The 13619-nt window shown below is 41.0% G+C and overlaps 1 protein-coding gene across 1 annotated transcript in view; it reads right to left on the minus strand.

Annotated features, from left to right (window-relative positions):
• LOC137204665 (uncharacterized) overlaps positions 1 to 13619 on the minus strand; it is a 36391-nt gene that overhangs the window by 13741 nt on the left and 9031 nt on the right. The window contains 6 exon segments of the mRNA XM_067702403.1: positions 1171 to 1333; positions 3835 to 3952; positions 10197 to 10268; positions 10810 to 10986; positions 11366 to 11415; positions 12810 to 12921. Coding sequence (XP_067558504.1) covers positions 1171 to 1333; positions 3835 to 3952; positions 10197 to 10268; positions 10810 to 10986; positions 11366 to 11415; positions 12810 to 12921 — 692 coding nt within the window.

A 13619-nucleotide genomic window follows, 5' to 3' on the forward strand; every position in this document is an offset into this window, starting at 1 on the left:
TGTAATCTCTTGATGCTTATATTGAAGACTTGCTAGTAGGCCTGCAACAATTCTGTGCTTTCTGCTGAGGTAGCACCAACCCCTTCCCTTCTTCATGCTGCCTCTCCTCAGATATAGGATCAATCTTCCTCGTGGAACAAGTCAGAATCTCCCACGAACATTTCCTTGATGCACCGCCCAGAGAGGAATAGGTTCAGATTATATCATGTTTGTTTTAAGACCACTAAGTTTAGATAGGCATGTTACCTCATTTCTTTGGCTCTTCTCACACTTTAAAATCCTTGTCTACTATGTTATAATATACTGCTGTTAATTGATTAATATTTACATGACTAATGACATAATTAGGATGGGAGTCAAATTATTTAAATAGTAAGACCAGTTTCACTGCTTCTGATAAACCCAGCTTACTAAGCATTTCAGTGTCTTTAATTTACCTCATGCATTTATCTGAGAACTTGTGCTGAGTGAGAGTTCACGGATTAGCACTGGGCAGATAAAACAAAAGCCTCAACTATTCTTACTAACAGGACTACCGGGTCATTGTTAGCTTACTGAGGGCTGTCTGCAAGCTTCTTGACAGTGAATGCTTGGCCTTGACCTTGCCACATTAGTTCACGAAGCCCAGAAGGAGAAAGGGAATGAAAGCAAAGCTAATATTTAATGGGGACTTGTACATCCTTCTAGAATTTTTACAGATTTTAATCCACAGAACATCTCCCTGAGACAGGTGTTGTCACCCCTGTTTTACAGATGACAAACATAGAGCCAGGGAGTAAAGTGCCCAGCTTTTAGTAAACCAAGTGACAGAGGCAGGGTAAAAACCCAGGCCCCCCAAATTCTGACTTGGCATACTTCATGGTTTAACCTGTAAATGTGGAATCAATCCGTTTGGAGGCAGTATATAATGGGACTTTCCCTTTGCCCTTCTGTCATTTATGAGGAAATATTTTAGTCCTGTCTTTCCAGGTATTAAGAGCTTCATAGTAATTAACTAGATGGGGGAAATCCTTTCACAATGTATATGTATATCAAATATAAAGTTGTTCACTTCAAATATATGACAATTTTATTCTTCAATTAGGCCTCAATAAAGCTGAAAAAAAAAAAGAGCTTCATGGAATTTCAACTGAATATTGAAGGCAATTTTAATCACCTTTAATCACTTACCAATACCCTTAGTTCCTCCCCAGTCGTCTCTCAGAGGGTTAGGACTTAGAGGAAATTCAAAATTTGGATGATTTCCAAGTTTAGCCAAACTGAAGAGGTAGGCCACAATGTCATGGAGACGGGCTATCAGCTGTAGAGTTAGCTTTAAGGCTCTAAAAGCTACCTGTGGGTAAAATCAATACAAGGAAATAATTTTCAAGAAGCTTCTAAAGGGATATAAAAATATATGAGCATCGATTAGGAATAATATATTTAAACAAGAATATTTAGATAAACATTTTCACAGTATAATACAGGATAATAGTTACAGGATAATATCTGAAAAAAAGAACAAGCCTTTTCATGAACTCAGGTTATATATGTCTTTGGACAAGGTAACTCTGGCTGGGGAATTAAAGCAAAGTGTTTCTCTTTGTTTAAAGCCATTGGAGGCCAAAAACACATCAAAATGTGTTTGTATGACTAACTATCAATGAATTACAAGGGTCACAAATAAATTCCTAGCAGGGACTCATATTCAGACAACATTACCCTGAGGGAATACCTGTAAGCAAAACATAACTACTTATCAACACAGTTTAAACACATGATTGAAAAACAAACAATGGATCATAAATATCAACATTCAGTGAAGGAAAAGAGAAAAATTATGATTTAACTGCAGAAAGAAGTAGTTTTATATATTTTTAAAAACCCTAAAAATTCTTCCGTGAATGAATGAAATAAAGGGTAGTTCTATTTCTAATTTTTTGAGGAATCTCCATACTGTTTTCCATAGTGGCTGCACCAATTGACATTCCTACCAAAGGTGCACAAGTGTCCCCTTTTCTCCACACCCTCACCAAGACTTGTTTTCTCGTCTTTTTTTAATAATAGCCATCCTAACAGGTGTGAGGTGGTATCTCATCATGGTTTTGATTTGCATTTCCCCGACGATTAGTGATACTGAGCACCTGTTCATTTATGTATTGGTCATTGGTATATCCTTTGGAAAAATGTCTGTTCAGGTCCTTTGACCTTTTAAAATCGGATTATTGGTTTAAAATTTTTTTCTTTGTTTTGTTTTTGCTTTTGCTATTGAGTTATAAGAGTTCCTTACATATTTTAGGTATTATCCCCTTATCAGATATATAGTTTGCAAATATTTTCTTGCATTATGTAGGTTGCCTTCTCCTTTTGTTGAGTTTTTTCTTTACTAGCAGAGACCTTTCAGTTTGATGTTATCCCACTTGTTTATTTTTGCTCTTGTTGCCTGTGCTTTTGTTGTTGTATCCAAAAAATCATTGCCAAGACTGGTGTCAAAGAGCTTTTTCCCTGTTTTCCTCTCTGATTTTACGGTTTCCAGTCTTACAGATAAGTATTTAATCCACCTGAAGTTAATTTTTTTGATTGGTGTAAGATAGGGATTCAGTTTCATTCTGTTGCATGTAAAATTACCATATGATTCAGCAATCCCACTTCTGAGTATATATCCAAAGGAGATAAAATCAGTATATCAAGGAGATTATTCATACTTCCATGTAGCATTACTCACAATAGCCAAGATATGGAAACAACCTAAGTGTCCAGTAGATGGATAAAGAAAACGTCACACACACATGCATGCAAACACACAGGAATATTATTTAGACATAAAAAAGAAGAAAACCTTGCCATTTACAACAACATGGGTAAACTTGGATGACATTATGCTAAGTGAAATAAGCCAGACAGAGAAAGACATACACTGTATGATCTCATTCATATGTGGAATCTAATCAAAATGAAAAGGTCAAACTTATAGAAAGGTGGTTGGTTGCCAGGGGATGGGGGAGATGGGCTGATGTTGGTCAAAAGGTACAAACTTTATTTATAAGATAAATAAGTTCTGAGGATCTAATGTACAGCATGGTGACTATAGTTAATAACACTGTATTTTATACTTGAAATTTGTTAAGAGAGTTAGACAAGCATTCTCACCTCCAAAAAAAAGGTAACTATGTGAGGTGATAAATGTATTAATTAGCTTAACTGTGGTAATCATTTCACAATGTATATGTATATCAAATCATCATGCTGTACACTTTAAATATATACAATTTTATTTGTTAATTACACCTCAATAAACCTGGGGGGAAGAAAGAAAGGGTAAGAAACCTAAATTGCTAAACAGGTTTTCACTTACAAAGAAAAATCAGAATGTTCCCAAATTGCCATTTTCAACATTGCATTTTATTTAACTAATACTTGAATGTTTTATGTATTTCTATATCTACTCTTTTTTAATGGTCACCCTCCATCAGTAAATGAGGTACTTGGAGGGACCCCTCAAAAAACAGGAACCAGCTAATGACTGTGATTAAGTGCGAGCTCAACCTCTCCTTAGTTTCAGCGCATCAGGGTGGGATTTTCTTGGCGTTGTGGAGGAAATTAAGGATTAATAAGGAATGTCGGAAGCTCCAATTAGTGTTCAGTAATGACCATGGAGAAACAGAACTATGAAATAATGAGGCACAAGGGAAAATATAATAAAGCAGGCAAAAACATGAGGAGCTGTGAGATTTCAGTTATTAGGTGTTCCTGAAAAAAAAAAAAAAACAAGAGATGTTCTCTGAAATTGATATGTTTAACTGTGGGACATAAAAAAGCCAATTTCCATTCTGGCACACATAAAAAAATATAAACCTTTTCAGGCAGAGTTTTGAACATAATCAGCACTTCAGAAGGATGGGGTATGAACCATAAATTGAGGAAGACTTTCCCGTCAGCAGGCAGCAAACGTCGCGGCCAGGGCTGAAAACTCCTGCGGCATGAGAAGAAAACTCCGGGAGTACAGCATTTCTCTTTCTAAAAGGGGCGTCTGGCATGAACTTATACCACCGCCCTCCAGCCACAGCCCAGAGCCCACGTTGTGGTGACACACACACCCAGCGTCTAAGCCCAAGGGCAGCAGCCCTCCTTTTCAGGCTGCTCACAAGTGGCCACAGTTATAAATAACTCAACAGGAGAAGAGCAGTTGGGCTGGTTTTAGCTTCAGCTGTTATCGGGAGGAAAGAGTGGGCACAGGGGGAGGGAAAGGTGTAATAAGAAAGGAAGCGGAGGGTATAAATTAAGTGCCAGCACCATACCTCGGGTGACATTTTCTCACTTAATTCTTATGACAACCTTGGGATGTTCCTATGTCGTTCCTGTTTCACAGATGAGAAAACTGAGGCCCTACCAGGCTACGTAGATCTTTCCTATCCAGCTCCTAAGAGATGAAGTTGAGATTTAAGCGCAGGTCCGTCTAGTTCTAGAATCCAGGCTCTGGAGACCAGCCTCTATTTTCCTTCTCTCCCCACCACGTTTCCTGCCAGGTTCTCTAGACTCTGGCCCACTTTTCCTTCTTTCTCCTTTCTTCCTCCTTCAAATACTTGATCATTTCTTAGGCAGCAGTATTGCTATCTCTTCGTTACTGGTTTACATACAAATACATAATTCATATATGTCTGGTGTAAGGATTCACACGAGCCCAGGTACCCACTACCTGGCCTGGGAAACAGAATGTCTCCAGCTCCTCTGAAGCCCTTTCACAGCTCCAGAGTCCCAACTTGCTCCACCTTGGCTGGCAGTGCCTCAGGGCACCTCGGTCAAAAAAGGCAAGAACTGAACTCCTCACCCCTACCCACACCCCGATCCCAGGCTTCCTCCTGTGTTAAAAGAAACACAATCCCCAAGTCCTCAAAACCAGAAACCAGGGAGTCATTTTTAGATCCTTCCTTCTTTATCCCTCAGGTCCTATTGATCCCATTGCTCTCTTGTACCCAGTTTCCATTCCCACTCCATTGTCTATAGCAAGGACTCTCAACGGGAGGGTCTCACCTTCTAGGGAGCCTTTTGGAAATCATAGGGGCATTTTTTGATTGTCATTATTTCTGGGTCCTTAGGAGACACTCAGATGACCCTTTCCATTTCTTAAAGTAAAATGTAATTCATTTTAACTGAGGGCTGAATGTTTTCGATATCAAACATTCTGAATACGAAACTTTTTAAATTACTAAAACTCTACTTGGAGTAGTCTCAAGTCTCAGGGTTTTAATCAGGTAATTTGAAGCTCAGGAACAAAGTATGGTGGTGTTAGTTTGGAGAACTTCTCTTATTTCAGCAACCACAAAGTCAGACTATCCTGTCCTGGAGTAGGTCAAAACCAGCTTAAGCTCGTCTTATCTCTATTATTTGTTTGAAGGTGCCCCAAGGAAACACTGACTATCAACAATAAAAAGTCATAAGGCCCGTGTCCGAGCACACAGGTCTGTGGGCCATGGGGCGTGCAGCAGGGTGGCTGAACTCAGTCTTGGCCTCTGAGAAGCACATGTGTTCCTGGAGCCACAGGGCCCTCTACCAAATGTTATCCTTTCCTTCTCATCCATTATTTCCTGCCATTTCTACCCCTGCCTGCAGCAGGTAGCCCTCTACTGAAGGGGGACAGAGAGGGCAGCAGAAAGCTTTCGGTGCTCAGTGCAGGAGCAAAGCCTGGTTCTCAGCCCTTCAAGGAGGAATCTTCCCCGCTTGTGATGGCCCACCAACTCAGTGGTCTGACAATTCCTTGACCTGCTCGACATCACCCCCTTCACCTCCATTCTCCTTCACTGCCCACTCCAGGGCCACACTCCAGACCTTATCATCACCGGGAACCATATCACCTCTAAAGACTTAAACTCAAATATCCTACTTTCCAGCTCAACCTTTTATTCTTCCAGTTTTCTCACTCATTCACTCCCACTAAACCTCCTTCATCCCCACAAAATATGCTCCTTGACGTCATCCAGCCCTCTGGCCTCCCCTTCCATCTGTCAGTTCCATTCTGACCCCCACTACTCCCTTCCCTATCCACACTGGGTCTCACAGCCAAGCACATGAACTACTCTCCCACCAGCACCTTCGGTTCTCTGCCTTTTTGTACTTGTGACCCACTTATGTAGCAAAACCCCAGCTCTGGATCCCTCTAGCTAGTCTGCTTTCTGCTTCTAGTTGCATGCTGCTGAGCACAGCTAGAGGAACTCACACCGCTAATTGCATTGATGCAGCAACAAAAAAATGGTTTCCAGCCTGAGCTGTGTCATGCCAGGGAAAATTGGTTTTCTTTCCTTTGATCAGCTCTCATGTCCATTTCCTTTTTTAACAACTCCAAGTCTTCCTTAAGCCTCATACCAAATTCCTAGCAGCAGATGATGACATGGTCTGTTATTTCATAATTGAATTAAAGGGGCTGGAACTGCCCCCACTTCCTGTGGGCTCACTCTCCCCTCCCCATCCTCCCTTTCAAACCAAGGTCAAAGGCACAGGCACACACACAGGATATGAAGTGAAGACAATCTCTGCCCTCAAGGATCTTACATTCCAGAGGCAGCTAGACCTGCGAGCATGATGCTATGATAGAAGCATGGAGGAATGGAAGTATGTGAAAGTGGAAAACATCCAGAATAAGAAGCATCTGAGACTTGCTGGGAGACCAAGGGAAGAAATTCACAACAGGGGCTTCTGAGCTGTGATTCATTATCTCCTCCTCCATATCTCTCCTCTTAATGGCACTACCATTCTTTTTTTCCTCCATTATAAAATGTGATAAAACATATATAACATAAAATTTACCATTTTAACTGTTTTTAAGTGCTCATTTCAGTGGCATGAAGTATATTAACACTGCAGTGCAACCATCACCACCATTTATGTCCAGAAAAATTTTTTTCCATATTCCAAAACTGAAACTCTGTACCCAATAAACAACAGCAACACTGTCATCTTTTTATTCACCCAAGCCAGAGACTCTGGGTGACATCCTAGATTCCTCTTCCTTCTCTTCACTCAGTTCTGCATTAAATCTAGCACCTGGCCTAGCTGATTTCACTTCCTAAACATCTCCTGTCTGTACAGTTTTAGTAGGTTCCTAAATGGTCGCTGACAATCATCTTGCCCCCTTCTCCCTGTTTGTTGAAGGACAAATGGCAGACTTCTGGATGGTTGCCCTTCGTGCTGTACATTCTGCTTCCCCAACTCATCCTCACATACCTTGGACAGGAGCCACTGGGAGGTCCACATGCTGTCTCATATCTCTTTGCCATTACACATGCAGGTCTCCCAGCATGAACTGAATTTCTCTTCCTTGTGCACCTGAAACACTAGTCATCCTTCAAGACCCAGGTTAAGTGTCCCCTCTTCTCTGAAGCCCACCTAGCTCCTCATCCCCACCTCCCTGCTCCTTCAGATAATACTGAATATTTCCTGGTGAGTGCTTTCATTATACTTTAATCTTATTCTTTATCACAACTTACTGTAATTGCCTATTTCCCCTTGCCTGAAGGGAAAGAACCATGTCTAATTCATTGCTATACAGTGCTTGGCACCAAGGCTACCATGTACTGTTGTTCAGATTGTGCCCTGAGGCAACCAGCAGTGGCTGAGATCCAGCCTATACTTTACTTGCCAAGCTCTGCACCCTGGCATGGGGCTACCCCTGCCCGGGGGAAACCGTGCTTTCTTCTAATCCTCATAAAGCAGCAGTGTGGCATAGTGGTGGATCTGGCTGTCACACAGTAGGGGCTTGAATGTTAGTGTCCTCTCTTTCTGTCCCTGCTTCGCTCCTCTATCAGCCAGTGCCATGGCTCCTGGGAGTGTGGGCAAGTGTCATCCCAGTCTCCAGACTCCAGTCTCCTCTAGAGCCATGAAGGACATAGAACCCTCAAGGGGCATCATTCTTTGGAGGAGAGCTTCCCTTGGCTCCTCTTCTATTTAGGTTCTGGTTTAGGGGCAGGTGTCTCTGCTAAAACTAAACAGTATGTTACAGCCTTTAAGGATTGAGTAGCATCTTAGGATTTTAGACCTACAGAATCTACGGGGCTCTTTTAGTCAAGGGGATGGCAAACACAAGCAGGGAGGCCTCCTTTCTCCCTTTCCTTGACCATGGTATGACATTGCCAATCAATCACAACAATATCACAAGTTTGGGATGTCTTAGAATCCTCAGCAGGACACTAATACAGCAGGACACAGAATTGACATTTAAAATAAAACGTTTCTTATCCTTGATCTAACACAACTCCTTATTTTAGGAATAAGGTGAGGACCTCTGTTCTCCATGACCCTCATTCCTCAACTCTGTCCCTTTATCTCTAGTTAATCTTGATCTGGGATGATTCCCGCTGATCATTTCGTGAACATTCTTAGATGGCTCCCTTCCCAGCAAGTCTTTCCTGAGCAGTCCTATTCCTTGGAATAAAGCTCTAGACAATTTAGCACTAAGAAACTTAGCATGTTTAACTTCAGAGAGCTGCTACAATCTCCTCACTTATTTGATGGAAAGTTGAAGCCCAGAGATTGAAGAAAAGTGATTTGCCCGAGACCTCAGAACAACTTATGACTATGCCGGGTAAAGTCCAACATTCTAATTCTTGGGCCATGGCTCTCCCTATTATACCTTCTTGTGGCTGAGGTTCATTTCTTATTAATAATCAATGCATGGAATCATAGACTTTGGAGTTAGGGTTAGGGTTAGCGTTAGAATTATATACAGTACCTTTTCCAAACTTCCATAGAAGACAGAACTTCCTTTCTCCATGTTCCATGTCATGTGAGCGTATCAAAAGGGACATGTTAAAATCTAGAGGTTTTAGGAAGCAGGAGATGGGTGTAGTGGAGAATTGCTGAATCTGTATCAGTCAGTTGCTGTTCATCCACTGCCTGACTATATGACTTGGGCTCTGGGTGGGCACTCCCTTTGCTCACACTTTCCTAGACCAAAGCCCTGTCCTGAAATGATCACACATTAACTGACCAGACGATTTAGGGCTCTAGCCTCTCCCATTTAAATGACTGTTTCCCTTAATCTTTAGGTAACACACATCATCTACAAAAAAAAAAAAAAACCAATAACGGAATAGAGCAAAACCTGCAAGTTGGAGAGATTTTTTTTTTCCCTCTCTACATCCTGACCTCCTTATTTGGTGGCTGCAAATAAAACAGATTAGAAACCAAAATAGACTTCCTTAATCCATTTATCCTAAATAAGAATGTAGTGAACTCACGGTTAGAGTTCTGTAAACTATTTTTAAAATTTGATCCAAATGTAGATTGGGTTTATAAATGGTTGACATGGCTATTGGGTGGATGAGAAAATGGAACTAAGAAGTCTTAGAGGATTATCCTGTGATGTTTTTATATGAAAGAAAGAGGCACTTCAGCCTCACTGGGCAATAGATGTCCAGTCAAACTTTCAGCAAAATTATCAGTCTCCTGAGGTATTTTTTGCCCTGCTTCTCTCTCTAATGCATTCTTCCATTAGGTAAATCCTGAATTCTACCCAAGTGAATGTACTGGCTGGGCTCATGAGACAAAACACTGGTAATCCACAAACTGGTCATCTTATAAGTATCAAGGTCAGATTGGCCACTATTTTGATAGCCAGCTCTCAGTCAGTCAAGGGCAGAGACTCAACTTCTTTGATTCTCTAGCATTCTCTAGTCTGTTCTACCATCACCTTTTCCTTGATGAACTCCAACTTACTTGTCACCTCTTCTTTGACTTTCTCCCTGAGGCCCTGGGCTAGAGTTCAACACTTCCTCTTTTGTGTCCTCACGGGACTTTCACATAACTCTAACATGTTATCTTTGAAATCTTTGAAGTGACTTGTTTGTTTATAGAGATTTCCTCCACTAGACTGAATTTATTGCCAGAGCCAAAATGACTCATTCACCTTTGTAACTCCAGTATACATAACAAAGTACTTGGTACTAACTAAGCACTGAACAAATAATGGTTGAATAATCCATGAATGATAAGTGAGTGAAAGAGTGGTCTGATACAAACGGTCTTTCAATTCCCTTCCATCTTTCTGTTCTGTGATCATATTTATTATTACTCTTACTCAGAACTAAACTCTGTGCCCATGCCAAAAGGGAAAGAGTAAGGAGGGAAGGCAGCTCACCCTATAGGGCGTTTTTGCTCCCTCTTGGAGGCTGTGTAACTGTGTAATACCCCCTTTTTTTTTCCTCAAAGGAGATTTGGTCACTTACAGCACAGGTATGCCAACTCCTCCATCCAAGTGAGTGAACTCTAGGTAGGCTGAATTACGAACATCTGGAAAACTAGATAAGGCATGATAAGAAGGCATGGAAGCAGCTCCACTCTTATCACTTAATATCATTCTACATATATGTATTTTTCTCTATCAGTGAAGTACGGAAGGACACTGATTTATCCAAAGCACTGGAGTATCACTGTTTTGTTTTGTTTTTTCCTGAATATTTCTTCTACTCCACTGAGTAAAATATTTGAAGCCAGAAACAGTTCAAGATCAGGTTTACTTATTTGTTTGCTTACTTTAGATGCTGGCCTATGTAAAAGGGTGTGACTGATGAAAATCTCTGGGTACTCCAGGGGTAAACAAAACTTCATAGATTGAAAAAGCAGTCAAACAGCCCATAAACAAAGAACTCCTTTTGCGTTCAAATACAAAGATACACTTATTCTTGGAGTGTTAGCTCTTTCTTTTCCCCTTCTGGACCGGAAGATCAAGGTTAAATACGTTAAAGGGAGCAAGATTTCCATACCAAACTTAACAAACCTCTCCCCTAGGAGAAGTGGGATGGGGAGGGGGAATAACAAGCTCTAAAGAGAATTCTGCACCTGGGGTCAGGCTTGAGGCCCTCCTTGGAGTCCCTCGACCCCTTCTTTTCTTGTGGTTGTCCCACCACGAAAAAGGTATCTCTGATGGTAGGGAAATCGTCCAGCAGGGCTCTCAGGCTGTTGCAGTATGCCATGATCTGCCCCCGAAGAGCATAGTGAGACATGTGGCGGTTGAATCTAAAAAGTCAGAAGAAGAGATGATGTACAGAGGTGAATCTAAGTTGTTCCATCTCTCACGGAAGTTCCAGGATATAAGTCCCTGGAGACTTTTCAAAGAGAATAGAGGACCTCTGTCAAGAAGAAACGTCTGTTTTGGTTAGGTTGCTGTTGTCTGAAGGCAGAGACATGGATCTCTTCCAAGTGCCTCTTAGCCATCACTTCTGATACTGCTTCCTCCGTGTGTCAGAAGGCAGTTTAATTTGCTTTTATCCAGTAGGACTGTGGCTTATTTAAACACAAACCAGCTGATTAATTGTATGGATTTCTGTATAATACTGTTGTTTATTGAGTTCAGAGTCATAAATCAGCATGTGTAGTTCACATATACTATACTTACTTCTGGCAATATTCAGCTATAACATCTCTCTTGACTTTCCCAATTTCATCCTGTGATAAAAGAGAATGACAGTTGGCTATAAGAATTCCCCAAGCTAATACATCTGTACAAACTTATAGCTAAGTTAAAGCAGGAGAAGGCCACACAGCTGACATATTCTTTCTGAAGGTCAACCTACTGGGGGATATTCCTCTGTGGGTCTTTCCTACTCCAGCACATCTTGTGAGTATGCCAAGAATTCAAGGCCCTTACCACTCTTTACCTGAACCATTTCTCAGGGTTATGTTTGCAGAGAGCAGTCTGGAGGGATGAGGTAACATCTCTCTCTAGAAAAAAAAACAGGTGGATTCCCAAGCTCAATGTTACTCAACTGTGACACAAAACTGCGTGTACCTCGGCTCCTCCATGTTGCCCCTGTGGAACCTCGGAGGCAAAAGGAAATGGCGCAAACATGAGGCTCATGAGGCTGGCTCTGCTGTGAGTAACAAAGTTCTTTGTCTCTGACCTAGGAGTCTTGTGTCCTCTGCCAGCATCCTCAGAACAGTAACAGGCTAACTTATTAGCTTATAAGTAGGCTAAAATCCCAGACCTTGACAAAACTGACAATTATATTGTCTGAACCCTTTCTAATCTGATAGGCATTGGATATTCCTGAAGGGCAGTTAATGAGCTAATATACTTTTCACTTGGTCAATATTTTTTGAATATTTTAGTTAAAAAAGTAATTTACTTAATTACTTATCAAAAGGAGTCCTTTGCCCCCATTATTGCTCAGCAGTAATCTAGAAGGTCTAGCCTCCATCATATCCAATTTGTAGAACTTGATTAGGTAAATTGAAGTCCTTCCTTTTCAGTCACAGGTATGAACAAAGCCTAGAGATTGTGAACCTTGTCATTTCATTCCCAAATAACTATATATTAGCCTAAGGACTTCTTCATCAAAAAATTAATGAATAATGAAATAATATCCATAAAATTAAGCAACACTTTTAATTGACAAAGGTTTGAATTTCATAATACTTCTCAAAAGATTAGGTTAGTATAAAACTGTTTAATAGAAACATGGTGGTAGTGTCTGAAAAACCAAGATAACAGGTGAATTTGATGGCAAGAGCCCTTGTGTACCTTGTCTACACGCCCTAAGCACCTGTGGGTCACTCAGGAGTTGTCAAATGTTCCAGAGTAGGTGCTGAAACTAGGTCTGCTTAGAAAGTGACAAAACAAAATGTGCCCTTGGAAAAATGCACATATTTTAAAAACTAGACTGCAATTAGCTTGAATTCCTTCCTTTCTATTTCTTATTGAACTCTCTTTTTCATTTCTTTATATTTTCAATAGTTCTAACCAAATAGGCTGAAAGCAACAGGTTCCAAATTAAAAATTTTTATTTGTTCAAATGTAAAAGATGATGAGATCTTTAGGGAGCCCTTCTTACTACACTCACGAGGTTCTTCATTCTGTCAGCCATGGCTTGTTTCCTGAGGAGGAAGGCGTTCAGCACAATGTCCCGCAGCCCCACCTTTTCTAGTTGAATAGACACGAAAGCTTCCAGAGCCCTGACAAGTGAACAGAGACATGTGAGCCCAAGGCAGGAGGTGAATGGACATATAACAATAAGACTGGTGGACAGGAACACCTGGGGCTGCATACTGGGCACTGCAACAGGAGATCATGTGGCTCTGTTTCTGTGGTTCTTACCTGCTCCAAGTGTTTCTCTTATATTCAGTGGGGATGCTGATATGTCACCATCCTTGTTGGGGACCCCCATGTGCCTGAGGCATGCATCATCAGTCCCTCCTCACTCCCAAACTTCATAGCCTGGCTCAGTGTTTGTACTCCCAAGGTCCCTTTGTGCCCTCCTGGTCTGAACTGTAGGGGTACCTGGACTGAAGTGGCCTCCTAAGGGTCCTCTTGACTAGACACATTGGTCTTAAATCTCCCATCCACACATTGGGAATGTGAATTTAGAGCACTCAAACTCTGGCCATGTGTCAGATTAAGGGCATCTTGAGGAGTAGAGTGGCTTTGCCTGTTATTTTTTTTTCATTCTAAATTTGCCAGAATTAGACTAGAGTCTCATTGGTATGCCTCAATAAAATATTCAGAGCATTCATAATTATTACAGAATACAAATGTTGTATTCTGTAATACAAATTATTACAGAACACGAGATCAAGATATAATACGGAAACCCTGGTTTATAGATATATGTCTGTAGAGGCCGTGCCTCTCTGACAATGTACCATTCTATTAT

The sequence above is a fragment of the Pseudorca crassidens genome, chromosome 13, assembly GCF_039906515.1.
Source record: "Pseudorca crassidens isolate mPseCra1 chromosome 13, mPseCra1.hap1, whole genome shotgun sequence".
Classification (NCBI taxonomy): domain Eukaryota; kingdom Metazoa; phylum Chordata; class Mammalia; order Artiodactyla; family Delphinidae; genus Pseudorca; species Pseudorca crassidens.